This window comes from Chiloscyllium punctatum, chromosome 10 (assembly GCF_047496795.1).
Source record: "Chiloscyllium punctatum isolate Juve2018m chromosome 10, sChiPun1.3, whole genome shotgun sequence".
NCBI lineage: Eukaryota > Metazoa > Chordata > Chondrichthyes > Orectolobiformes > Hemiscylliidae > Chiloscyllium > Chiloscyllium punctatum.
The window spans coordinates 23,307,236-23,334,136 of NC_092748.1; the positions used below are offsets into that span (position 1 = coordinate 23,307,236).

The 26,901-nt window shown below is 45.2% G+C and overlaps 1 protein-coding gene across 6 annotated transcripts in view; it reads right to left on the reverse strand.

Annotated features, from left to right (window-relative positions):
• LOC140481943 (insulin-like growth factor 2 mRNA-binding protein 2) overlaps positions 1 to 21,753 on the reverse strand; it is a 137,158-nt gene extending 115,405 nt beyond the window's left edge. For 5 of the 6 annotated variants that reach the window (XM_072578688.1, XM_072578686.1, XM_072578685.1 and 2 more), the window contains exons 1-2: positions 21,551 to 21,753; positions 18,938 to 18,998 (exon numbers count right to left, since the gene is read on the reverse strand). In XM_072578688.1, coding sequence (XP_072434789.1) covers positions 18,938 to 18,998; positions 21,551 to 21,722 — 233 coding nt within the window. In that variant the 5' untranslated portion in view covers positions 21,723 to 21,753. The remainder of the gene's footprint in view (positions 1 to 18,937; positions 18,999 to 21,550) is intronic. The other variant, XM_072578687.1, reaches the window with a different exon arrangement.
• Positions 21,754 to 26,901: the final 5,148 nt, after the last annotated feature.

Here is a 26,901-nt window from a genome sequence, read left to right on the forward strand (position 1 = left end):
AGATGCGTTGGAGGGCATCTTTAACCACGTGGGAAGGGAAATTGCAGTCTCTAAAGAAGGAGGCCATCTGGTGTGTTCTGTGGTGGAACTGGTCCTCCTGGGAGCAGATACGGCGGAGGCGGAGGAAGTAGGAATACGGGATGGCATTTTTGCAAGTGGTCGGTGGAAAGAGGTGTAATCCAGGTAGCTGTGGGAGTCGGTGGGTTTGTAAAAAATGTCAGTGTCAAGTCGGTCGTCATTAATGGAGATGGAGAGGTCCAGGAAGGAGAGGGAGGTGTCAGAGATTGTCCAGGTAAATTTAAGGTCAGGGTGGAATGTGCTGAAGTTGATGAATTGCTCAACCTCCTCGCAGGAGCACGAGGTGGCGCCAATGCAGTCATCAATGTAGCGGAGGAAGAGGTGGGGAGTGGTGCCGGTGTACTTATGGAAGATGGACTGTTCTACGTAGCCAACAAAGAGACAGGCATAGCTGGGGCCCATACGTGTGCCCATGGCTACCCCTTTGGTCTGGAGGAAGTGGGAGGATTCGAAGGAGAAATTGTTAAGTGTGAGGACCAGTTCGGCCAAACGAATAAAAGTGTCGGTGGAAGGGTACTGTTGGGGATGTCTGGAGAGGTCTGGAGGCCCTGGTCATGGCGGATGGAGGTGTAGAGGGATTGGATATCCATGGTGAAGATGAGGCGTTGGGGGCCGGGGAAACAGAAGTCTTGGAGGAGGTGGAGGGCATGGGTGGTGTCTCAAACATATGTAGGGAGTTCCTGGACTAGGGGGGATAGGACAGTGTCGAGGTAGGTAGAGATGAGTTCAGTGGGGCAGGAGCATGCTGAGACAATGGGTCGGCCAGGGTGGTCAGGCTTGTGGATCTTGGGAAAGAGGTAGAACCGGGCAGTGCGGGGTTCCCAGACTATGAGGTTGGAAGCTGTGGGTGGGAGATCTCCTGAGGTGATGAGGTTCTGTATGGTCTGGGAGATGATGGTTTGGTGATGGGGTGGTGGGGTCATGGTCGAGGGGCCAGTAGGAAGAGGTGTCCTCGAGTTGACGTTTGGCTTCAGCGGTGTAGAGGACAGTGTGCCAGACTACCACTGCGCCCCCTTTATCCGCTGGCTTGATGGTGAGGTTGGGATTAGAGCAGAGGGATTGGAGGGCTGCGCGTTGTGAGGGTGAGAGGTTGGAGTGGGGGAGGGAGGTAGACAGGTTGAGGCGGTTAATGTCACGGCGGCAGTTGGAAATGAAGAGGTCGAGGGCAGGTAATAGGCCAGTGCGGGGTATCCAGGTGGATGCAGTGTGTTGGAGGTGGGCGAAGGGGTCCTTGGAAGGTGGGCGGGAATCCTGATTGTGAAAGTAAGCTCGGAGGCGGAGGCAACAGAAGAATTGTTCGATGTCACGGCGTGTATTAAATTCATTGATGCGTGGATGGAGGGGAATGAAGGTGAGTCCTTTGCTGAGGACTGATCGTTCGTCCTCAGTGAGGGGGAGGTCTGGAGGGATGGTGAAAACTCGGCAGGGCTGGGAGCTGGGATCTGGTGTGGGTGTGGAGCTGGGAGTGGGGGCGGAACCTGTAATTGGAGTGGGTGTGGTGGTGGGGGGAATGTGGGTGGAGTCATGAGCAGGGGTAGTGTTCCCCTCGGGGTTCTGGGGGTGGGGATAGTGACAGTGGGGTCTGTGGGGGCCGTGTCAGCAGAATGCAGGTGAGTGGTGCTGGTGGGGGCGGAAGTGGTGGTGACCACGGCAGTAGGGGTGGCGGAAGTCACTGAGCGTGTGGCATCAGCGATGATGCAAGGGGCGGAAGTGATGTCACGTGTGATGCATGAGGAATTGTGCGGGGTGGAAGTGGTTGTGGGAGCGGCCATGATGGGAGCGGAAGTGACATAATCAATCAGCGTGTTGCCCGAAACGTCGATTTCGCTGCTCCTTGGATGCTGCCTGAACTGCTGTGCTCTTCCAGCACCACTAATCCAGAATCTGGTTTCTAGCATCTGCAGTCATTGTTTTTACCTACCTGACTGCACCAGTACTGTACCCCAGAGTTATCCAGAAAACAGATCTGATGCACCAGTACTGTACCCCAGTATTATAAAGATCTGTCCACACCATTACTGTACCTCAGTGTTGTCCAGTAACAGATGTGTGCACACTAGTACTGTAGGTCAGTATTATACAGTGACAGACCTATCCCCACCATTACTGTTCCCCAGTAACAGACCTGGCTGCACCAGTAACAGACCTGAATCCACCAGTACTGTACTCCAGTATTATACAGTGACAGACCTGTATCCATCAGTACTGTACCCCAGGGTTACACAATCTCAAGAATGTCCCCACGAGGACTGAACCCAAGGGTCATCCAGTGACAGACTTGTCCCCAACAGTATTGTATCCCAGTATTGTACAGCGACAAACCTGTCTACACCATTACTGTATGCAAGTGATATAGTGACAGCCCTGTCCTCACAAGTTGTGCTCTGCAGTGTTATAACAGTCAAACCTACCCACCAATAATGTTCTCCAGAGTTATACAGTGACAGACATTTCCTGCCCAGTACTGTACCCGAGTTATACAGTAACTGACCTGTCCCCATCAGTACTGTACCCCAGTGTTATACAGTAACAGATCTGTCCCTATCAGTACTGTGTTCCAATGTTATACAGTAACAGATCTCTCCCCCACCAGTACTGCACCCCAGAGTTATACAGTAAAAGACCTGTTCCCATCAGTACCATGTTCCAATGTTATACAGTAACAGATCTGTTCCCCACCAGTACTGCACACCAGTGTTACACAGTAACAGACCTGTCCCCATAAGTACTATACCCCAGAGTTATATAGTAAAAGATCTGTCCCCCACCAGTACTGCACCCCAGAGTTATACAGTAACAGACCAGTCCCCATCAGTAGTGTTGCAGTGTTACACAGTAACAGATCTGTCCCACACCAGTACTGTACCCCAGTGTTATACAGTAACAGATCTCTCCCCCAACAGTACTGTACCCCAGTTTTATACAGTAACAGATCTCTCCCCCACCAGTACTGTACCCCAGTTTTATACAGTAACAGACCGGTCCCTATCAGTACTGTGTTCCAATGTTATATAGTAACAGATCTCTCCCCCAGCATTACTGTACCTAGAGTTATACAGTAACAGACCAGTCCCCATCAGTACTGTGTTCCAGGGTTATACAGTAACAGATCTGTCCCCCACCAGTACTGTACCCCAGAGTTATTCAGTAACAGACCAGTCCCCATCAGTAGTGTTGCAGTGTAACACAGTAACAGATCTGTCCCCATCAGTACTGTATTCCAGTGTTATACAGTAAGAGATCTGTCCCCCACCAGTATTGTACCCCAGAGGTATACAGTAACAGATCTGTCCCCCACCAGTACTATACCCCAGAGTTGCACAGTAACAGTTCTGTCCCACATCAGTACTTCACCCCAGTGTTATACAGTGACAGACCTGTCCCCATCAGTACTGTGTTCCAGTGTTATACAGTAACAGACCTGTCCCCCACCAGTACTGTGCCCCAAAGTTATACAGTAACAGAATGGTCCCCCACCAGTACTGTACCCGAGAGTTATACAGTAACAGTCCTGTCCCCATCGGTACTGTACCCCAGTGTTATATAGTAACAGACCTGTCCCCCACACATACTGTACCCGAGAGTTATACAGTAACAGATCTCTCCCCCACCAGTACTGCACCCCAGTGTTATACAGTGACAGATCAGTCCCTCACCAGTACTGTACCCCAGTGTTATACAGTAACAGACCTGTCCCCATCAGTACTGTGTTCCAGTGTTATACAGTAACAAATCTGTCCCCCACTAGTACTGCACCCGAGAGTTATACAGTAACAGACCTGTCCCCATCAGTACTGTGTTCCAGTGTTATACAGTAACAGATCTGTCCCCCACTAGTACTGCACCCGAGAGTTATACAGTAACAGACCTGTCCCCATCAGTACTGTGTTCCAGTGTTATACAGTAACAGATCTGTCCCCCACTAGTACTGCACCCGAGAGTTATACAGTAACAGACCTGTCCCCATCAGTACTGTGTTCAGTAACAGATCTGATCCCCATAACAGACCTCAGTGTTGTGCAGTAACAGACTTGCCTCTATCTGTACTGTGATTCCAATGTTATACAGTAACAGATCTGTCCCCTACCAGTACTGTACCCCAGTGTTATAAAGTAACAGATTTGTGCCCCACCAATACTGTACCCCAGTTTTATACAGTGACAGACCTGTCCCCATCAGTACAGTATCCCAGTGTTATACAGTAACAGACTTGTCCCACACCAGTACTGTATCCTAGTGTTATACAGTAACAGATGTGTCCCCATCAGTACTGTACCCCAGTGTTATACAGTAACAGACTGGTCCCCATCAGTACTGTACCCCAGTGTTATACAGTAACAGACTGGTCCCCATCAGTACTGTACCCCAGTGTTATACAGTAACAGACTGGTCCCCATCAGTACTGTACCCCAGTGTTATACAGTAACAGACCTGTCCCCATCAGTACTGTGTTCCAGTGTTATACAGTAACAGACTGGTCCCCATCAGTACTGTACCCCAGTGTTATACAGTAACAGACTGGTCCCCATCAGTACTGTACCCCAGTGTTATACAGTAACAGACTGGTCCCCATCAGTACTGTACCCCAGTGTTATACAGTAACAGACCTGTCCCCATCAGTACTGTGTTCCAGTGTTATACAGTAACAGACTGGTCCCCATCAGTACTGTATCCTAGTGTTATACAGTAACAGACTGGTCCCCATCAGTACTGTACCCCAGTGTTATACAGTAACAGACTGGTCCCCATCAGTACTGTACCCCAGTGTTATACAGTAACAGACCTGTCCCCCACCAATACTTCATCCCAGTGTTATATAGTAACAGACCTGTCCCCCACCAATACTTCATCCCAGTGTTATATAGTAACAGACCTGTCCCCATCAGTACTGTGTTCCAGTGTTATACAGTAACGGACCTGTCCCCATCAGTAGTGTTCCAATGTTATCCAGTAACAGATCTGATCCCCACAAGTACTGTACCGCAATGTTATGCAGTAACAGACTTGCCCCATCTGTACTGTACCCCAGAAGTTATACAGTAACAGACCTGTCCCTATCAGTACTGTGTTGCAGTGTTATACAGCAACAGATTTGTTACTGTATAACACTGGAACACTACTGCACCCCAGTTTTATACACTAACAGATATGCCCTTATCAGTACTGTACCCCAGTTTTACACAGTAACTGACCTGTCCCCACCAGTACTGTGTTCCAGTGTTATACAGTAACAGATCTGTCCCCCACCAGTACTGTGTTCCAATGTTATACAGTAACAGACCAGTCCCCATCAGTACTGTACCCAGTGTTATACAGTAACAGACCTGTCCCACACCAGTACTGTACTCCAGTGTTATACAGTAACAGATCTATTCCACACTAGTACTGTACCCCAGTGTTATACAGTAACAGATCTGTCCCCATCAGTACTGTACCCCAGTGTAATACAGTAACAGACCTGTCCCCATCAGTACTGTACCCAGTGTTATACAGTAACTGATCTCTGCCACACCAGTACTGTACCCCAGTGTTATACTATTACAGATCTGTGCCACACTAGTACTGTACCCCAGTGTTATATAGTACCAGATCTATTCCACACTAGTACTGTACCCCAGTGTTATACAGTAACAGATCTGTCCCCATCAGTACTGTACCCCAGTGTTATACAGTAAAAGACCTGTCCCAATCAGTACTGTACCCAGTGTTATACAGTAACAGACCTGTCCCCATCAGTACTGTACCCAGTGTTATACAGTAACTGATCTGTGCCACACTAGTACTGTACCCCAGTGTTCTACAGTAACAGACCGGTCCCCATCAGTACTGTACCCCAGTATTATACAGTAACAGATCTGACCCCCACCAGTATTGTGTTCCACTGTTATACAGAAACAGATCTCTCCCCTACCAGTACTGCACCCCAGAGTTATACAGTAACAGACCGGTCCCCATCAGTACTGTGTTCCAGGGTTATACAGTAACAGATCTGTCCCCCACCAGTACTGTGTTCCAGTGTTATACAGTAACAGATCTGTCCCCATCAGTACTGTACCCCAGTGTTATACAGTAACAGATCTGTCCCCTACCAGTACTGTACCCGAGAGTTATACAGTAACAGACCTGTCTCCACCAGTACTGTACCCGAGAGTTATACAGTAACACACCTGTCCCCACCAGTACTGTGTTCCACTGTTATATAGTAACAGACCTGTCCCCACCAGTACTGTGTTCCACTGTTAATACAGTTACAGACCTGCCCCCATCAGTACTGCGTTCCAGTGTTATACAGTGACAGATGTGATTCAACAGCAAAGAAGCTGAGTGTTATACAGTAACAGAACAGGCACTCTACCCCAGTATTATACAGTGACAGACGCAATCCCATCAGGAGTGTACCCAATGTTACACACTAACAGGCATTTCTGAAGAAGTATTATACTCCAGTGTTATGTGGTGACAGATCCATCCTGATCAATATTATACCCTATGGTTATGCAATAGACCTATCTCCACTCATACTGCACCACTATGTTATACAGTAACACACCAGTCCCATCTGTTCTGTACCCCAGTGTTGTACGCTGACAGTCCTTTCCCAACCACTACAATACTCCAGTGTCATACATTTGTAGACTTGTCCCCACCAGAACTCTACACTACTCGCGTACAGAGACAGACCTGTTCCTGTCAGTACTGTACCCCTCACCACTACTATTCCCCAGGGTGATAGTGACAAACTTGTCTCCACCTGTAATCCACCAAATTGTTCAACAGTGACAAACTTCTTTCTATCATTACTGTATCTCCACTAGTACTGCACCCCACTGTTATATGTGACAAACCTATCCCCACCACTGTGGTACCACAATGTTATAACAGTGTACCCCTGTCCCTGTCTGTACTGCACTCAATGTTGTTTACTAATAGACCCGTCCTCATCAGTACTGTACACCAGTGTGTACACCAGTGTGAGGGTCCTGTCTCTACCAGTAAAATGCCCCAGTGCTGTACAAAGACAGACCTGTCTCCACCAGTATAGCATATCAGTAAAATAGGGAGAGAGACGTGTCCCCAAATGCACTTTGTTGTACAATGACAACATTGTTATACGGGGATTTATCTGTCCCCAGCAGCACTGTACCCTCGTGTTATACAGGGATTTATCTGTCCCCAGCAGCACTGTACCCTCGTGTTATACAGGGATTTATCTGTCCCCAGCAGCACTGTACCCTCGTGTTATACAGGGATTTATTTGTCCCCAGCAGCACTGTACCCTAGTGTTACACTTGAACAAACCTGTCACTGCAAACACATTACCCCAGTGTTACACAGTAACAGACCTATCTCCACTAGCAGTGTACCCCATGACAGTGAGACATCTCTACACCTGTAGAATACCAGTTGCCACTAATACTGTACCCCAGTGACTTACAGTGAAAGACCTGTCTCTAGCAATACTGTACTCCAAGTGTTATACATTGATCTGTCGCCAACACTATTGTAGCCCAACGTTATACACTGACAGACCAGTCCTCACCAGTACTGTAGCCCATTGATATACAGTGATAGAACAGAAGGGCTTCTGCCCGAAACGTCGATTCTCCTGCTCCTCTGACGCTGCCTGACCTGTTGACGCAGACCTGTCTCTACCATTACAGCAACTCATGATAGACCTGCCCCTAACAGTACTCCATAGGGATTTTACATGTACATTAAGGACAAAAGGGTAACTAGGGAGAGAAGTGTTTAGAGGGATATGGGTCAGGTGCTGGCAAATGGGACTAAGATTAGGTTAGGATATCTGGTCAGCATGGACAAGTTCGACCAAAAGGTCTGTTTTCGTGCTGTACATCTCTATGACTGTTGTGTTCCCTGCAGTACCGTACCCTGATATTATGTAGTGATTTATCTTTCCCCATCAGTATTGCACCCCAATGTTATATAATGACAGAGCTGTCTCCACCAGCACAGAACCTCAGTGTTATACAATTGACAAAGCTGTCTCCACCAGTGTTATAGAAAGACAGACCTGTCTCTATTAATAGAATATCCCAGTGCTACACACACACCTGTCTCCACCAGTACAGTACATCAGTACTATATGCAGACAGACCTGTCCCCAACAGTACTGTAACCCTAGGGTTATACAATTACTTTAATTTGACTTATTTATTGTTACACGTGCCTAAGTACAGTGAAAAGCTTTGTTTATAAGCAAGGACATACAGATCATAGGGTGAAAAACAAAAGAAAACAAAATGACAATCGTGCCCTCACCAGTACTTACCCCAATGTCACACAGTGACAAACCTGCCTCCACCAACATTATAAGCCACTGTTACAGATCTGTCCTCACGAATGTTGTAACCCAGGATTATACAGTGACAGCTGGTTCCTCACCAGCAAACCACATCTTTGTTACACAGTGACAGACCTGTCCTCACCTTACCGTGTTATACAGGGACAGACCTGACACCACCAGTACTTTACCACAGTATTGTATTGTGACAGATCTGTCCCCACTAATATGGTTACCTGATCCAACAGCAAAGTAACTCAGTGCTATACAGTACCAGAACAGTCATGACCCGTACTCTACTCCAGTATTACACAGTGGTAGATCTCGCTCCACCAGGAGTGAACCCAACAGGCATCTCCAAACCAGTGTTATACAGTGACAGAACTGTCTTCACCAGGACTGTACTACAGTTATATGCGTCAAAAATGTGGTGCTGGAAAAGCACAGCCAGTCAGGCAGCATCCGAGGAGCCGGAGAATCTGAATTTCAAGCATAAACTCATCAGCTTATAATCAAAACGTCGATTTTCCTGCTCCTCGGATGTTGCCTGACCAGCTGTACCTTTCCGGCACCACACTCTTCAGCTCTGATCTCCAGCATCCTGCAGTCCTCACTTTCTCCACACGGTTATAAGGGACAAACCTGTCCTCATCTGCACATAACACCGTGTTTATACAGTGACAAACCTATCCCCCACCAGTACTGTAACACTATGTTATACAATAAATACCTGCCCCCATCTGTACTGTACCCCAGTGTTGTACACTGACAGACCTGTACTGAGCAGTACAGGACTGTATTGCTACATAGTGACACACCTGTCCCAACCACTACAGTACCCCACTGGTGTACAGACCTGTTCCCACCAGTCCTCCATCTTAGTATTATACACTGACAGTTGCCACCAGTACTGTAGCCCAGTGTTATATGGTGATAGACCTGTCTCTACCGGTACAGTATCTCAGTACTGTACAGAGACAGATCTATCACCAGCAGCACTCTATTGTACAAAGTCAGATGTGTCCCTTGGCAATACTACACCCCAATATTATACAGGGATTTACCTGTCCCCACCACTACTGCAGCCCAGTATTATGCAATAACTGATGTGTTCTCACTACTACTGTATCCCACCATTATAGTGACAGAAGTGTCCTCACCAGCACTGTACCCCAAAGTTATACAGTAACAGACTGGTCCCTGCCTGTGCTGTACACCCAATGTTATGCAGCGACAAACCTGCTATCACTAGCATTGTAAGCCACTGCTATATGTCTGTACTCACGAGTGTTGTACTCAAGATTATTCAGTGACAGGCAGGTTCCCCACCAGTGAACTGCACCTTTATTATACAGGGACAGACCTGTTGACACAAGTAGAGTACCCCAGTGTTATACACTGTCACACTTGTCCTGGACAGTACTGCATCCCAGTGTTATACAGTGACAAACATGTCTCCATGAGTAATTCATACCAGTATTAATCAGGGCCTGACTTGTCCCCACCAATATTGCACCCCATAGTGATACAGTGACAACCTATCTCCAACAATACAGTAGCCCAGTATTATAATGCGACAGACCAATCACCACTATTACTGTACCTTAGTATTACACAGAGACACACCTGTCCCCAACAGCATTTTGCTCTACAATAACAGATGCAGCCCCACCAGCACTGCACCCCAGTGTAATGCAATGACAGATCTGTCCTCACCAGTACTGTTCCCCACTGTTATGAGTCAAAACCACCACCACCAGCACTGTTAGGCACTGCTTTAGGATTGTCCACACAAGTGTTGTAATCCAAGATTATACAGTGACAGCTGGTTTCCCACCAGTAAACTGCACCTTTATTATACTGTACAGGGATAGACCTGGCATCACCAGTGCAGTATGCCAGTGTTACACACTGTCTCATCTGTCTTGAACACTACTGTTATACAGTGACAAATATGTCTCCATCAGTAAATCACACTAACTTGCCCCCACCAGCACTGGACCCCCATGGTGATACAGAGACTGACCTGTCTCCACCCATATTATACTCCTTTGCTATACAAAGACTGTATCAGTCCATCTCTACCAGTACAGCAGCTCAGTATTCTACAGAGACAGACCTTTTCCCAACAGCACTATGTTGTACAGTGACAGATGAAACCCCCAGCAGAACTGTACCCTAGGGATATACTGTGATTTATCTGTCCCCAGCAGTATTGCACCCAACTGTTATAGCAGGTCATACCTGTGCTCACCAGTTATATTCCCCATTGTTACACAGTTGTTGATCTCTGCTCCACTACTGTATCCCAGTGTTATACAGTGACAGTTCAGTGACATCTATCCATATCCCAGTGCTATACAGAGACAGACCAGACCCCACCCATACTCTACCCCAATTTTATTTAGTTACACACCAGTCCCCACCAGCACTATACTCCAGAGTTTTACACTGACAGACTTTTCCACGCCGGTATTCTACCTCACTGTTAAACAAGGATAGATCTGTCCTCACCAGTCCTGTATCCTAGTGTCATACATTGACAAAATAATCACTACCAGTGCTGTACCCCAGTGTTATGAACTGACAGATCTGGCCTCACAAGTCCAGCATCCGCCTATTATACACAGTGACATCTCTCCCCCCACACCAGTATTATACACAGCCAAACTGCATTCTTCTTACAGTACCCCAGTGTTATATGGAGATAGACCTACTCCCACCAGTACAGTACCTTGGTGTTGTTACATATTGAATGCCCATTGAAACACTCACTGTGACAGCTGTATATCAATCTGAACTGGCTCCTCTCATGTACAGGTCCAAATCATCGTTCAACAATCTGGCCTTATCCAATCTGCTACCCTTCAGTTCAGCTGTGCATGTTCCAATCTTGCTTCTTCTGCACTATAGTGCCATTTCAACGCCCTCATCCTGCAGTCAAATGTCTAGTGAAGTTCTCTCTTCCCCCAACAAACCCCCGCAGTCCCCTATATGCCATGTGACAATACTGTCTGCTGCTCTTCCTAACATGGTGTTCTGTCTCTGACAAGATTTATTTTCTGTTTTGGGAAGTACCAGTTGTACAGGAGCAAGAAGAGTCGAGTTATCCCCTACTCCATGTCCCCAACAATTTATCAGAGAAGATAAATTCCAAAAACCTGAATACTTGCACTGCAGAAATTCACCAGAGATCCTCAGATTACACCACCCAAACCCAGGACCACTCTCATATGGAAGGACAAGGGCAGCAGACACATGGGGACATCACCGCTTGCAGGTTCCCCTCCAAGTCACTCACCATCCTGACACCGAAATATATCGCCACTCCTTCACTGTTGCAAAGTCAAAGTCCTGGAATTCCCTCCCTGAGTGCATCGTGGGTCAACAGTGGTTCAAGAAGGCAGTGCAATACCACCTTCTCAAGGGCAACTAGGGACAGGAAATAAATACTGGCCAGCCAGCAATGCCCACATCCCACGAGTGAAATAAAACTAAAAAAAAAATCTTGTTCCAGTTTCAGATACTGCACCTGACTGAGCTAGCCTTTTCCACTGATTCGTTTTACAAAATAACTTGAACCACACACAGATATTACCTTTCCTCAGCAGCCCAGCTGTGAGGTGCTAAAGGGAAGGGGCAGTAATTGTTTCTGCATAAGCTCTCAGTTTGATTTTAGTGTCTGAAAAATTGGCAGTTCAACAACTCATGCATTGTCGTACAATTCATGGAAGAAAATATAACAGAGCCTTCAGTGAGCATAACATCACATTTATGACTATTGCATTCTACAATTTGTGCACACCCATTGTACGTACCCTCTTAAAGGGGGACATACTTTGGTGAAAATGCATGGTCTGCTGCTTGAAAAGTCTGTTTAAACAAGAGATTTCACCACAAACCTGAAGAATCATCACCAAAAACATACCACTAAATAATGGGGGAAAATTTCATTGAATTTTGAATCAGAAAAATTTTGTTTCTCTGTACATGGGCAGCGTTGTAGCAAATAAATAAAAGCAAGCCTCACTTTTCACTTGAAGTTTTTTTTAAACCATACAGAGAAATAAAAGTTCTGTTTCACCCAAAATTAAATTAAGTGATGGATAACAACGAAATGAGGAAGATTGTCACTTTTTCCATTGGAGGATATCCTTAATTTAAAAAATACCAAAAATCTTTCAAATAAGCAGCTATTTTTTCACCTTCAGTGTCCAAATACATCTAACTATCAAAACACAATCGCAAAGCAACCAGTAATTAACCTGTCCATTCTGTAGTGAGTCATTTTGAGAATTACAATTTGCTGCAGAATTTCTTCTGACACATTTGACTTTCTCCTATAAACGAAACTCAAACTGTTTCTCAGTTTCCAGTTAACGTCAGCGCTTGGAGCAAGACAAATACTTGGGGGGGAAATATTTTTATAAGCTATTATCTCCATTTTATTTGAAGAACTAGTGAAAGCATATCAGATATAAACAGCAGTATTTCCAATTCAAGACCTGAAACAAGCACTTCGCCCCAATTAACTCAGCACTTGCTTAAGCACTTTCCAAACTTGTTTTTATGAACGAGAAAACAATCAATAATTTCAGACCACAAAAGAAAGACTTTTTTTAAACAAAAAAGAAAGAGGCACAGGACAGCAAATATTGGAAACCACTCGCTGAAATTTTGGAAGGAAACAATCCATAAAATTTAACAACTTTCACCAGCTGACCTAGTGATAAAATAATGCCAAAGCAGGGAAAATTGATGCTCACATTTACAAATAATCTCATGTTCCCAGGTGAAAGCCTACAAGCTGTGCCACTATTCCTGCCATACCACACAACATCCTCCTGACCTCACCTGAGTCTGTACAGGTGAGACAATGACAAAGGCACTCCAACTTGTAATTTACATCAATTTGCATGCATTTGCTGTTTGTATTTGCACCCAAAAATATTTTTATATTTGTTTCGTGCATATTGATGAACTTTGACCTGATTAAACGCTGTGCATTGGCTGAGTTTTGTGGAAAGAACAAGTACTTTAGAAATGAGAGCAGAAAGTTTTGAATGGACAGAGCCCCAGGACAAACGTTTATCTTGACACATGCATCAGTCACAAAATGAGCATTAACAAATGAGGAGAGGAGAATTAAAGTGGATACAACAGCTTTTTTTTGACCAAAAAAAAACAAATGCTGGGAATTTGAATGAAAAGTTGATTTTTTTTTTGCAGGTGCAAAAGAGGAAAATGTCGTAGGTTACTTGCCTTTGACAGGTGCACAGCTCCCACCAGAAACTTATCCTGCCCCCCTCCTTATTCTATATGCTTCCAGAATGTTCTTCCTTGATTCCATGCTAACAAAACCAGATCCTCAAAGCACATGCACCTGGAGCATACTTCACCTTCACTGTCCGTCACTAAAAATTTACCCCCACCCCCAACACCACCCCAAATTCAACTAATCACTTTGTTCCTCTCATTGCTGCTTTTTACTTTAGGTTAAAATGTTTGTCAAGTGACAAATTCCTCTTGGTGGGGGTACAGTTTATTTTCCGTTAAACATGCGTGCAATAGCATTGTCACAAAGCATACACTAGGAGGACATCTGTGACTGAAGGGCTGGTCGCAACCTTGCAAACTTTCTCCAGCACTTTGGAGACATGTGCTACAAATTTACTCACTCAACATAAGTGACAGTACTGTCTAGACAGCAGAAAATATGACTCAAAATCATCATCTCTCCCCCCCCCCCTTGCATAAATCTGATTGTTTACTCTGTTCTACTCACAGCCAACAGCAAATAATTCACACACTTAAAAAGGAAAGCAGTAACTAGATGTTTACGATCTAGGAAATAATCTTCTCTCGTGCCTGATGCGGTCCCTGTACGATAGCTGCTTAATAATCTGGCAAAAAGTTTAATATATTCAATATTGAGAGAGACAAGCTATCCCCACAGAAGACTGGCTCAACATCAGCATTTCTTTTCTCCTTTCTGTGGACAACTTATTTTTGCTGCAATTTAATGTCAAAGTGACATCCCCAACTTTCTTCACTGGTGGCTTATTTTAAGGGAGGAGTAAGGTATGAATGATACATAAAATTTTATCAAAGTGGGCGGAGAGGGAAGAGAATGAAGTGTTTACTGAAAATTGCAAGCAAGGCTAAAAAACCATTAGCATTGGTCCTCACTGGCTCAATCAGTTGCAGATATACAAGAGATGGGGATTTGGGGAACGTCGGGCAATAGGATTAAATCAAATGTAAACTGATGGCAAACAAAGCGGTTCAACATTCATTCATTCCCACCAGATTTGCTCCCCTGATTATCAGCCATGACAATTCTGAGCTTTACCGTTTAGACAGTTCCAAGATAATATCAGCACCACGCGAACGAACAGTTTACCAGCATGGTGAATTGGTACACAGATCCCAGAGTCCTTTATCTTACTTATACCAGCACACGATCACACAAACAAAATCATGGAAGAGGACATGCCGAGGTCCCAACACTCTCATTGTGCCATTCCCTTAATTACTCCAACAGATTTGCAGCATGTAACATTTGGAAACTGTACTCAGAGAAACTCAAACAGCTTCGCCAAATACAGCTCCACGTTTGAAGGGACAAAATCTGTACTTATATACTCAGGCGCTTTCCAATGCTCCGAAGTAGGGCACCAAGAATTACTTGTTAAAAAAAGGTGCTATTTGATTTCCCTCAAAAAGGTTACACTCAAAACCAGTTGATTGAGAAAGAATAGATTTAGTTTCTGATTTATAAACACACACCTTCCTTCTTGCAACTAGAATGAGTCATGGGCTGGGCTGGGCTGGGTTGTGCACCCATAATTCTACAGCTCAGAGAGAGGCCATTCAGCCCACTTTGTCACTGCTGACTCATTGAGAAACCTATGCTGATTAATCCCATAGTTTTGCCTTTCCTCAAAGCCCTGGAAATTTTTCTACGTCGATTATTTCTAAATGTTAACTGCCTGTCAATAATACTGGGCATTGAACACACCAAAGAAACTGAGACATCAGGATAAATGAAACCAAGAAAACGGAGAATGCACATAAATCTGCCATTTATTCTCCACTACTCAACTGGTTGTTCACTACAGTTTTGTCAGGAGAGCAACAGAAAATATAACAACACAAATCTGCAGCATCCTGGAACAGATACGGTTTTGATGATTCTATAACTTTTTTTTCCAATAATCGGACAACCTGTGACAAGTTTGTACCCTGTCGAGTTGACTTCTTAACAAAGTACAGCAAGATAAAGACATCTTAGGGCTGCCACATAACCTTCCTACTGTGTCATTACAGCCACAGGAAAACAACTCCCCAGACTCTTAGAAACTGAAATTCAGATCAAGAAAGGTCTTTTTTTTAAACCACCACCCCAAGCATACCCTGCTGGAGCAGTTTGCTCTCATCAGCTTCTGTTAGAGTTGAGAAGAAAGTAATTATCTTTTGAACAGGTTTTTAATTTTTGCTGCATTTCCTCTCAAGCAGATGCATCATGAAGTCTTTCAAAACCTTCAGTGTGACACCACAGCTCACAATGGTGGAGACGTGAAGTTGTCTTCTTACTTAGGAGAAAGCCACAGGATCTCAAAACCATTTGAATCCTTAACTTAAGAGAAAATACATTGTCAATCTATCTTTACTGATTTCTTTTCCCTGTGATTTTGCAAAGGGAACTACACTAACAAATCAATTACGCTCTATACACTAAATCCATCACCATTATTGCATTATCATGTATTCTTTGACTATTTTTGTCTCTTACCTTTGAGTATGTTCAAAACTTTAACAAGAAGGGTTTGCTCCCCAATTAGTGTCTTCCACTGCAACATTGAACCTTCTCTGTCACAACCCATTAACAGATTCTTTCTGTCTCTTCCAGGTCACTATCAGGCAAAGGAAAGGAAAATCTACTGCACAAATGTAGAAGTTTCCAACAACAGCCAAGCCTCTGTAGCAACACCACTGAACACTGACCTCAGATCTCAACCTAGTAATAGCAAATGTTCCCTTCCAGTATGAAACAGGTAAACAGGCATAAGGAGGAATAAGTGTACTCGATATCTACTTGTAGCCAGTGGAGTGTGGGAGAAAGCGAAACTTGGTCCAATTGTTAAACAAGCCCATCTTGGTTTACAGCAGAAGAACAGCCACACACATTTTCTGAAAGAAAAGGTAAACTTCCCTTTTCTACAACTGAAGATAATAAGCAGCTCGGACTTTTTTACTGCATTGCTAATTTCTTTATACGTTTTTTTCCTCTTGCCTAAAAAAAACTTCAACAACTGCAGCAAGTGGACAGACATCTAAGGCCTTTCAAACTCCACCAGGACAGGTTTCCTCTCAAAAAGACACTTTATATTGCCCTTGTAAACTTTCAGCATGGGGTTAGCCCACCTTATTGACAAATCCATTGCAATGACTAATGTTCTATACGTATACACCAGGAGCTCGTCCCACACTTTGCATTACCTCCATTTCTGTCTAACACATTTTCTATGTTTTCACTTTCTTAGGTGACAGATGACCACAAAATCACCATTCCTGTTCATTTGGACGGTACATTTTTTTTTTAAAAACCGTCAGAGTTGGAGTTCCACACCTCCCTTCCTGGAGGGTGTATTACTGATGTTTTAAAGTTTACAACAGTCTGCAGCTGAATAAGTTCCCCAACTACTTGTAAAGAAACAAAATAGGGCTCAGCAGCACAAAACGTAGTGTTTTATTAACTAGAATTACCAGCACTTGGTGCTCCCCAGTCCCCTGCTCTTACTAGTCCCAAAGACAAGCATGAATCGACAATAATTCACATTTCACCCCCGATACATGCAGCAAAAATCGATGTCCCCAGTATTTAGGATGCCTGGTAGTCCCAAACTAGCGTTAATTGTTTTTTTTAATGAACAAGCCAGGACACGTTTACATCTAATTAGTGCAACAGGGAAAAATATTCATACTGTCGGGCATCTGCCATCTCCCACTCCTCCTCAGAAATACACTACAAGGCAGCAAAGGGTGGGTGTACAGATTAAAAATATAACACATAGACAAGGTTAGGAAAATGAGTAAGACTCAACTGCTGTAAGAGACAGAGAACTGAACCCCTCTCCCACAATGAGCAATAAACCAGGATCTGTAGTCTCAGCAAAGACAATTTATCCAGATGTGCCTCAAAGGCTGACACACACACACATACCAGCAATGCACACAAGGCGTGTTCTACTGCACTCCTTTCAAATGCCGGTTTTCAACTTTTCAAAAATCCATCTGCCCCGCGTATCGATCAGAACAACACATGGTACAAAACACAAATACACACAAATTGACATCCTCAGAACACTACCTCTAAATAGCAACAAACAACTTGTCAAGAGTAGTCTGTAAACATGGCTGCCTGCACCAACAACCATCTGGGTTTTAAAAATACATCTTTTTCAAAATATGATAATTGCATTTCCGTTTGACATTGTTTATGAAATAATGCAATAATGCACCTCCTCCAAAATACAAGCAACACAACTTCCCTTATCCCTGTTTTTCAATCTAACATGCTTGTTTTCCTTTGGAATCTATGTTCTGATACATTCTGCCTTTTCTATATTAATGTTATATTTAGTTAAGTATGGATGCATTCTCTGGAGCAGTATGCAAATTCTTCAAGAAAAAAATATCAGGGATTGTGCACCAGCATCACAGAGTTAGAGCAACTTTCTTTTCTGTGCCAAACTTCGCAAGTTTAAAGTACCATATGCTACACAAAATGTTCAGTAAGTAACAAACTTTCTGATTTAGATTGAGTTTCAAATCTTTCCTTCACATTATTTGCACTTTTATTTTGTTCTGTTGTTGAATAATGGAGAAAACAGAATAAATGAGGTTTGCTTTTGGAGGAATTAAGGAAGGAAATGGGGAAGTGTCTTTCTAATTTGCAGTCAGAAATATGCAACATATAATTTAAATGTTTTTGACATCAATCATTGAACATTTTTGAGAAAAACAAATCTTAAATTAACAAGATACAAAGTTAGGTTCAGATTACTGTTCTTAGAAAAAAAAGAGGGTTTTCAGAAAATTGCACAACACCAAACTCCAAAAATGAAAACCTAACTGATTGTCAATTCTTACAAAAAGGTGCTTTATCTTCTTTTCAGATGTCAAAATATGATTTAATTTTGAAATTTTAATTCAAACGGGTTTTAAAACAAGCGATAAAAGGTTTCGCTATTGCAATATTAGTAGTGAGAACATACATGGCCCTATTTATTGCAAATTAATATTTCACTCTTGCAATTCTATCATCAACATGTATGGTGCCATTTATTGCAAACTAAACATGCATCTATTTCAAACCTATTGGGAACTTGCAGGTAATAAATATTCAAAATGATCTAACATTTTAAGGAATATCTGCATAGTTGTGCTGTCATTACATGGGACAAGGGAAGGAGGTAGCAAACACACTCAACAAGACAGAAGTAGAGTCAATAAACATTTAGAAATTAAAAGTGAGTCGATATAAAGGCTGACCTCTGCTTTTTAGGGACAGAGTAGTCGACTTCAATCACCTTGCCATGAAGCTCCACTTTGCCTGAAGTTGAAAAAGAAACAATAATGTGTATAAATTGAATTTTATTTGAAAGAAGGAGTGAGTTAGGTAGTGAGACAGAGTCCCACATGTGGGGAGCCGAAATGTAACAGCTGCATGTTGCCAATCCCACTGTAACAAGTTATTGCTCCCCTCCCCCCCCCTCAAACCAGGCAGGCAACTTCTCCTGAACTAAATATGGTAGGGGTTGGGGGGGGAACATTAAAACACTCAAAATAAAATATCCCTCCCATTACCCCGTCTGGATATATTTTTTTTAAATGCCCCTCCATCTGAAGGGGCTTGAAAGTGAAAGCAGTCCAAGGAAGGAGGCATGAGTGGAAATGCAACTGTCCTGTTGAAAAGGGGAGAGAGGGTGCAAATGGGGGGGGGGGGAGAAGACACAAGAAGACCCATGTGCCAAAGAGGAGAAAGAAAGAAAGAAAGGGAGAGGGGTGGTGTGTGGAGGAAAGAATGAAAAAAAGAGTGAGGTGTGTGGGAAAGGGAGGGAGAGGGAGAGAGAGAGAGAGAGATCTGAACACTCTTGATTAACAAAATGAAGGACGGGGGCGCCATGCTCTTGAGAGCTAGCCCGCTTTTTTGAATTTTAAATAACATTAAAATAAAAGGTTGTTGCAGTGTGCAAGTGTGGGGTGGGGGAGGTGAAGGGGAGGGTGGGGAGACAGGTATGTGAGTCTCAATATGCAAGAGTGTGTCAAGACAGAGAGCCCCCCTTACCCTGGGGTAAAGGGTGGGGTGGGGGTGCTGTCTGTCACCCCCCCCAACCCTGGGGGTGGGGGTGGGGGTGGGGGTATTTAGGATGAGGGTCCCCTCCTCTGTCCCTCTGCAGCCCCTTCCCTTCCCCCCGTCAGTATTTCACACACATTCTCTCTCTCTCCTCTCTCCCTCCTTCCTCGCTCCCCCTCTCCTCCTTTCCTCTCTCCTCACTCCGGACCCCGGGCACCCCCGGCCGGGACACCTCGTAAAAAGCGGGTCGCCCCCCCGGGGAGGGGGGCACGGGTGTCCCCTGGGGCTCAGCCCCTCCCGGCTCCCATCAATAAAATCAGAGGAAAAAAATCCAGGAAAAATACCCCGCGGACACCCAGAGAGAGAGAGAGAGAGACAGGGGGGCTGGGCTGGGCTGGGCTCTCCCTCTGTGTGATTGAAGTGTGTGTGTGTGGGGGGGTATTAATCCAGCTTAAATACCCCTCCTCAAGTACACTCCACCCCCCACACACACACCCACACAAACACCCAGATACAGGGAGGTAGACAGAGAGCCAGACTGGGCTCTTTCCTCTCTGTGGGTGTTTACAGGGGGTAATAAACCACCTCAAATACCCCTCCTCAGACACCACCCCTTCCACTCTCACCCAGACAAACACAGGGAGGAAAAGAGGGGGGGGGGGGGGGTGGACAGTGGGTTAGACTGGGTTCTTCCTCTGTGTGTGTGTTCACAGGGAGTAATAAAACACCTTAAATTCCCCTCATCAACACCCCACACACACCCCTCTTCACAGACCACAGATTGGGGGGGGGGGGGGGGGGGAAGAGGTGGACAGAGAAGAGGAAACAGGGGACTGGACTCTCCCTGTGTATGTCTGTGTGCAAGAGTTTATGGAAAAAAAAACTCCATCATGTAACCCTCCTCAGATGCCAGACCCTCACCCCTTCCTCCTTCCCTGACCAACACAGGGAGGGTAACAGAAAGAAAACAGAGACAGAGAGGGAGGAAGAGAGAAAATCAGGGAAAGGGGCAATACACCATCTCCAGTGCCCCTGCCTCACCGTTCCACATCATTCCCTCACTTGCTCAAATATCCAAACAGACAGACAGCCAGGAGGGCTGACTGTCCCTCTGTGTGTACATAAGTGACAGATCTCCTCAAACATTCCTCCCCTCACTCAACTCAATAAGAAAACTAACTCATGTCTCTCTGTTTTTTTTATATTTAACAAGAGGAGGGATAGGCAATAGACCATCTTAAGTATCCACCTCCCCTCACATCAACCATATCTTCCTCACTGTCCCCCAACAGGGAAAGTTAAGTCTTCATCTGTTGTGTGTAGATGATTGGGGGAAGAGAGGGTGAATCACCAATACCCTCCCACCCCCTTCGCATCAACTTTTCCTCCAAAAACATCCTCCTCCCTCACTCTCCAACGGAGGGGGGGAATGGGGGGTTGGGGATCCCCTCTGGATTGGAGCAGTTGCATTTTTTGATGCCTGTGCAAGTTGCTTGTTGAGTTCCCCCACCTTGGTGGGTCCTAAAAGTGTGAGCAATAGACAGGGGCAAAAACAAAACAAAAGGGATAGGTGCAGGGAGAGCTCCAACACATTCAACTGCCTCCATCCAGCCAGAGAAATAAATAACAGGGACGCGAAAAAAAAAAGTTGGATGTCCAGTGGTGGGTGCTTCTGCACAGCTTCTTTTTGAGCTCACTCTGGGGAGAGTGAGAGCACTCAATAGAGGCAACAATCCAGCCCTCCTCTCTCTCTCTCTCTCTGTGTATGCTGTTCCTCCAGATGCACGGGAAGATCCCACAGCACTCACCGGACAGGGTCTCGATGACTCTGATCGCCGCGTTCTCGTCGGGGCAATCCACGAAGGCATAGCCGGATTTGAGAAAGACTTCCCCGATGCAGAGCTCCCTCTGCTCGCACAGTTGCTGGAGGTCGGCGGCGGTGATACTTGAACTCAGATTGCCAATGTACAACTTGTTCATGATCTCTCCAACCAACCAACCAAACACCCACCCCCCCCACCCACCCCACCCACAACCCCCTCCCCACCCACCTACCCACCCCCTTGCCTCTCCCTCCCACACACACACACACACACACACACAGCCGAAAATACAACAACCAGAGATGCGTGCTGAGAGATTAGTGCTCCACGTTAAACCACCCCCCTCCCTCCCTTCCCCTGTCTCTGCCTATTCCACAGAAACACACACAAGTCCGCCTCCAAACAACTCAACTGCTCCCGCACCGAGAGACAAAAGCTAAGCGAGCCCCGGACTCAAAGTGTCGCTTACGACGCTCCTTTGCTTTAAGCACCGCCTCTAAATAAATCAGACTTAAAAATATCAGAGAAAAAAAAATTGGAGCCCACGTGGTGCTTTGCAAAGATACCAGGAGGATGGAAATCAGTGACAGAGAGGGTATCTGTGTGAATGTGTGTGTCTCTGTGTCTGCCTGTGGTCTCCATGTGATCATGTATGTCTCTATGGTCTCATATATGTGTGTCTGCCTGTGGTCTGTGTGTGTGTCTGTCTGTCTGTACTCTCTGTGTGACTGTGTCTCTGTGGTTGCCTGTGATCTGTGTGTATGTCTGTCTGCCTGTACTCTGTGACTGTGTCTCCATGTCTGCCTGTACTCTCTCTGTGACTGTATCTCTGTGTTTGCCTGTGATCTCCATGCACCTCTGTGACTCTGTCTCTCTTTCTGTGTGTCTCTGCCTGTGATCTCTATGTGTGTATGTCTCAGTGTGTCTGCGTGTGACCTCTATATTGTGTGTCTGTGTTTCTGTTTCACTATCTGTGTTGATAAAACGTAGCAATCGCAAAAGCAAGGCCCTGATGGAGAGATTTCTCTCCATTCCCCTATCTCCTCCTCCCTCAACATAACCCTTTTTTGGAGTCAATGGCCTGTCCACCCCAGGCTCACCCACTCAGGGAAAGCTGAGGATTTCAGGCATAGGGGCAAAAGAGTCCAATATTTTAAATAATTGTCCATGAATTGGCCCAACCCAAAGTTAATGAATCATCGGAGACAGAGTTCATCACTTGGAAATGAAGGTGCTGGTGGAACCGGACAGTTTATGAATTGAATCTGCAACACGTTTCGCAGCTGATATCATTAGCAGAAATTTTTGAGGGGGATATTTAATACCACACCACCCCCACCCCCCACCCCACACCCCCCCCCCCCCCCCATGGTGTTAGGTGCTATCCACTCAGATCGGTTTGCCCATAGATCCCACTGAGCAAATTTCAGGAAGTTACTGAAAGAGACGGAAAGGGAAAAGACACCCCTAACCTGGGATGGACAAACCCAGCTCAGTACAAACCACAACAACCAAAAAACCCCCAACCAATCCCCCACCCTGTTACCCTCTCAGTTTTTGTTTTGATCATCCCTCAAGTGTGTTTAGGTCGTGCCTCAGGAGCCATCCGAAGTGAGTCTGGAGAATTTGTGTCAGCTCTCGGTGCACACAGCAAGATCCCACACATAGCAATTCCATCAATAAATAACCTGTTTGAGTGCAATCTCCCAGAGGGACAATCCAGTAAGAGGAGCAGTCATGCTTAGAATTGAAGATATTGGTCATCTAGGAGCTCCATGTTGAGGTATAGGGGATGAGTCAGACCAGTGTGTATTATTTGCACATTTTGGTGTTGCTGTGTAACTCCAGTATTGTCTGGTTTTGTTTGTTTGATCTGTATGTGTTGATGTTGATTGACAGTTTTTTTTGTTTCAAAAATATACCTTTTGTATAAATAATCATCTGCAAGAACATACAAAGGTTCTAAATCAGTTTTGTACGATCTTTGCAGGGAAAAAAAACAAAAACATTGGAATTTTGACATTTCTTAGAGCTCCTCAGCAGTGCAATAAACAATCAATTTTTCAATGTATAATTTCAGTTGCATCACACTGTAAATTTTTGCTATAAATTCTGTGTATTAGGATTGAGCCCTCCACTACCACCTGATGAAGGAGCGTCGCTCCGAAAGCTAGTGTGCTTCCAATTAAACCTGTTGGACTATATTCTAGATTAGTGGTGCTGGAAGAGCACAGCAGTTCAGGCAGCATCCGAGGAGCAGTAAAATCAATGTTTCAGGCAAAAGCCCTTCATCAGGTATTCCTGATGAAGGGCTTTTGCCCAAAACGTCGATTTTACTGCTCCTCGGATGCTGCCTGAACTGCTGTGCTCTTCCAGCACCACTAATCCAAAATCTGGTTTCCAGCATCTGCAATCATTGTTTTTACCCTGTTGGACTATTACCTGGTGTTGTGTGATTTTTAACGCAATAAACAAAGGCATTTTCTCCTAATGCAGGGAACTATGTCCATTTTGAGGCACAAAGAGGGTCTGACAATTGAACAGACCCTCGCTACACCTTAGCTCAAAAACCCTAGATGGTGGTCTTTCCCCACTGCGCTTGGCAAGTTTTGTGCGTCCCTCAGTGTGTAATTCTGGACCTTAGAATGTGTCAGCCTGCAACACTCAACTGAGGTCAACTCTTTATACTGGAAGACCAACAAGATTTGGGCAGACCAAAAAGCGTCTTCACCGGGTTGATGGTCTTCCAGGCATAGTCGACGTTTGTCTTGGTGTGCACCCCAAAGGTAAGACCGTAGGGCAGAGTCCTGCATCACGGAGCTGCTCAGGATGAATCTCAACAAAAACCACTGCATCTCTCTCCATACCCTCTTGTCAAAGGCCGAATTCAGAGCAAACTGAGTGACAATCTCTTCAAACAGCGCAGCCTCTATGTGGACAGCATGTGGTGACGCACACAGACCAAGTGATGAAGGACCTGACTGGCAGTGCTCTTCTCACCGCCAGCTGAGCAACATCTCCAAGCTTGTTGGAAAGTTCTGGTGATGAGGCGTTCTGCCAAATGACTTTGACAGTCCGCCAAAGAAGCTACACGACAGGATTCAACCCTCTCCTTTTCCCGAAGGGTCTAGAGGATGATACATGCTGACCGTTCCCTGATGGACTTGTCATAGAGTCATAGAGATGTACAGCACAGAAACTGACCCTTCAGTCCAACTCGTCCATGCCGACCAGATATCCCAACCCGGCACATATCCCTCCAAACCCTTCCTATTCATAAACCCATCCAGATGCCCTTTAAATGTTGCAATTGTACCAGCCTCCACCACTTCCTCTGGCAGCTCATTCCATATACATAGCACCCTCTGCGTGAAAGAGTTGCCCCTTAGGACTCTCTCATATCTTTCCCCTCTCACCCTGAACCTTTGTCCGCTAGTTCTGGACTCCCCCACCCCAGGGAAAAGACTTTATTTATCCTATCCATGCCCCTCATGATTTTATAAACCTCTATAAGGTCACCCCTCAGCCCCTGGCACGCTGGCTCAGTGGTTAGCACTGCTGCCTCACAGCACCAGGGTCCCAGGTTCGATTCCAGCCTCGGGCAGCTGTCTGTGTGGAGTTTGCACGTTCCCCCCGTGTCTGCATGGGTTTCCTCCGGGTGCTCCGGTTTCCTCCCATAGTCCAAAGATGTGCAGGTTAGGTGAATTGGCCATGCTAAGTTGTCCATAGCGTTAGGTGCATTAGTTACTCTTCAGAGGGTCGGTGTGGACTGGTTGGGCCGAAGGGCGTGTTTCCACACTGTAGGGAATCTAATCTAATCAAATCCTCCAACCATGGCAACCTCCTTTTAAATCTCCTCTAAACCCTTTCAAGTTTCACAACATCTTTCTGAGACGAAGGAGACCAGAATTGCACACAATACTCCAGAAGTAGAATCACCAATGTCTTGTACAGCTGCAACATGACCTCCCAACTCCTGTACTCAATACTCTACCAATAAACGAAGGCATACCAAACGTCTTCTTCAGGACTTGTATCATAGGCGTTTGTTGTTTTGTAACATTTTCCACAAAGGACAGGTGATACAGAATGGTCCAAAACTACTTAGCAAGGAGGCTAGTCCCATCCTTTGTAACACTGGGGACAGGGAGAACCTTAGTATGTAGTGATAGTCAGTGTTTGTGTACTGATAGTCAACACACACAGCTTGATGCAGCCGCACACCAAAGTGGCCATCAGAATGAGGATGGGTATGTCCTTCCTCCTCATATCCAGAGCAGTGTACATGATGTCCTTGTGGACACAGTCTAGCTTCGACTTCCAGAAGAAGTGGAAGACGGCTCAGTTGCCTGCAAAGGTGCAGATTCAGAGAATGGGGCAGAACAGCGCGGCGTGCAGCTACACCAACAGTACCTCAATTGACGGGTTTTTTAAATTGCAAAAATATGCTTTATTCATAAAAAAATCTTTATTTATATTCACAGGTACTAAAGCAATTCTGTACAGTCTATTGCATATCATAGAATCCCTCCACTGTTGAAGTAGGTCATTTGGCCCATCGAATCCACACCAATCCTCCAAAGAGCATCCCTCACAGACCACATCCATACCCTACATTTCCCATGGCTATTCCACCTAGCCTGCACATTACAGGCAATGTAGCATGGCCAATCCACCTAACCAGCACATCTTTGGACTGTGGGAGGAAACCAGCCACCTGAGGGTGGAATTGAACCTGAGTCCCTGGCACTGTGAGGCAGCAGTGCTAACCACTGAGCCACCATGCTGCTCAAGAAGACCAAACATTGGAATTTGACATTTCCTGCAGTTGCAAAACCCAAAGATATTTCTTACTCTCATGAGAGAGTATTGACATACACTGAGGCAACAAAAGGTTCTGAGAGTTTCCCACCTTGGGCGACTGTGTGGATTTCCCTGTGTCTGCATGGGTTTTCACCGGGTGCTCCAGTTTCTTCCCACAATCCAAATATGTGCAGGTTTAGTGAATTGGCCATGCTAAATTGCCCATACTGTTAGGTGCATTAGTCAGTGGTAAATATAGGTAGGTGAATGGGTCTGGGTGGGTTACTCTTAGGAGGGTCGGTATGGACTTGTTGAGCCAAATGCCCTGTTTCTATACTGTAGGCTATCTAATCAAATAATCAAAAAAACTTAGCAGCAGCTATCCCAAGCTTTAGTGCGTCTCTTAGTACGTAGTCCTGGATCTTGGAATGTGCCACTTTACAACACTCAGTCAAGGTCAACTCCTTACTCTGGAAGACCAACAATGATTGAGCAGACCAAAGAGCAACTTTCGCTGAGTTGATGGCACAGTC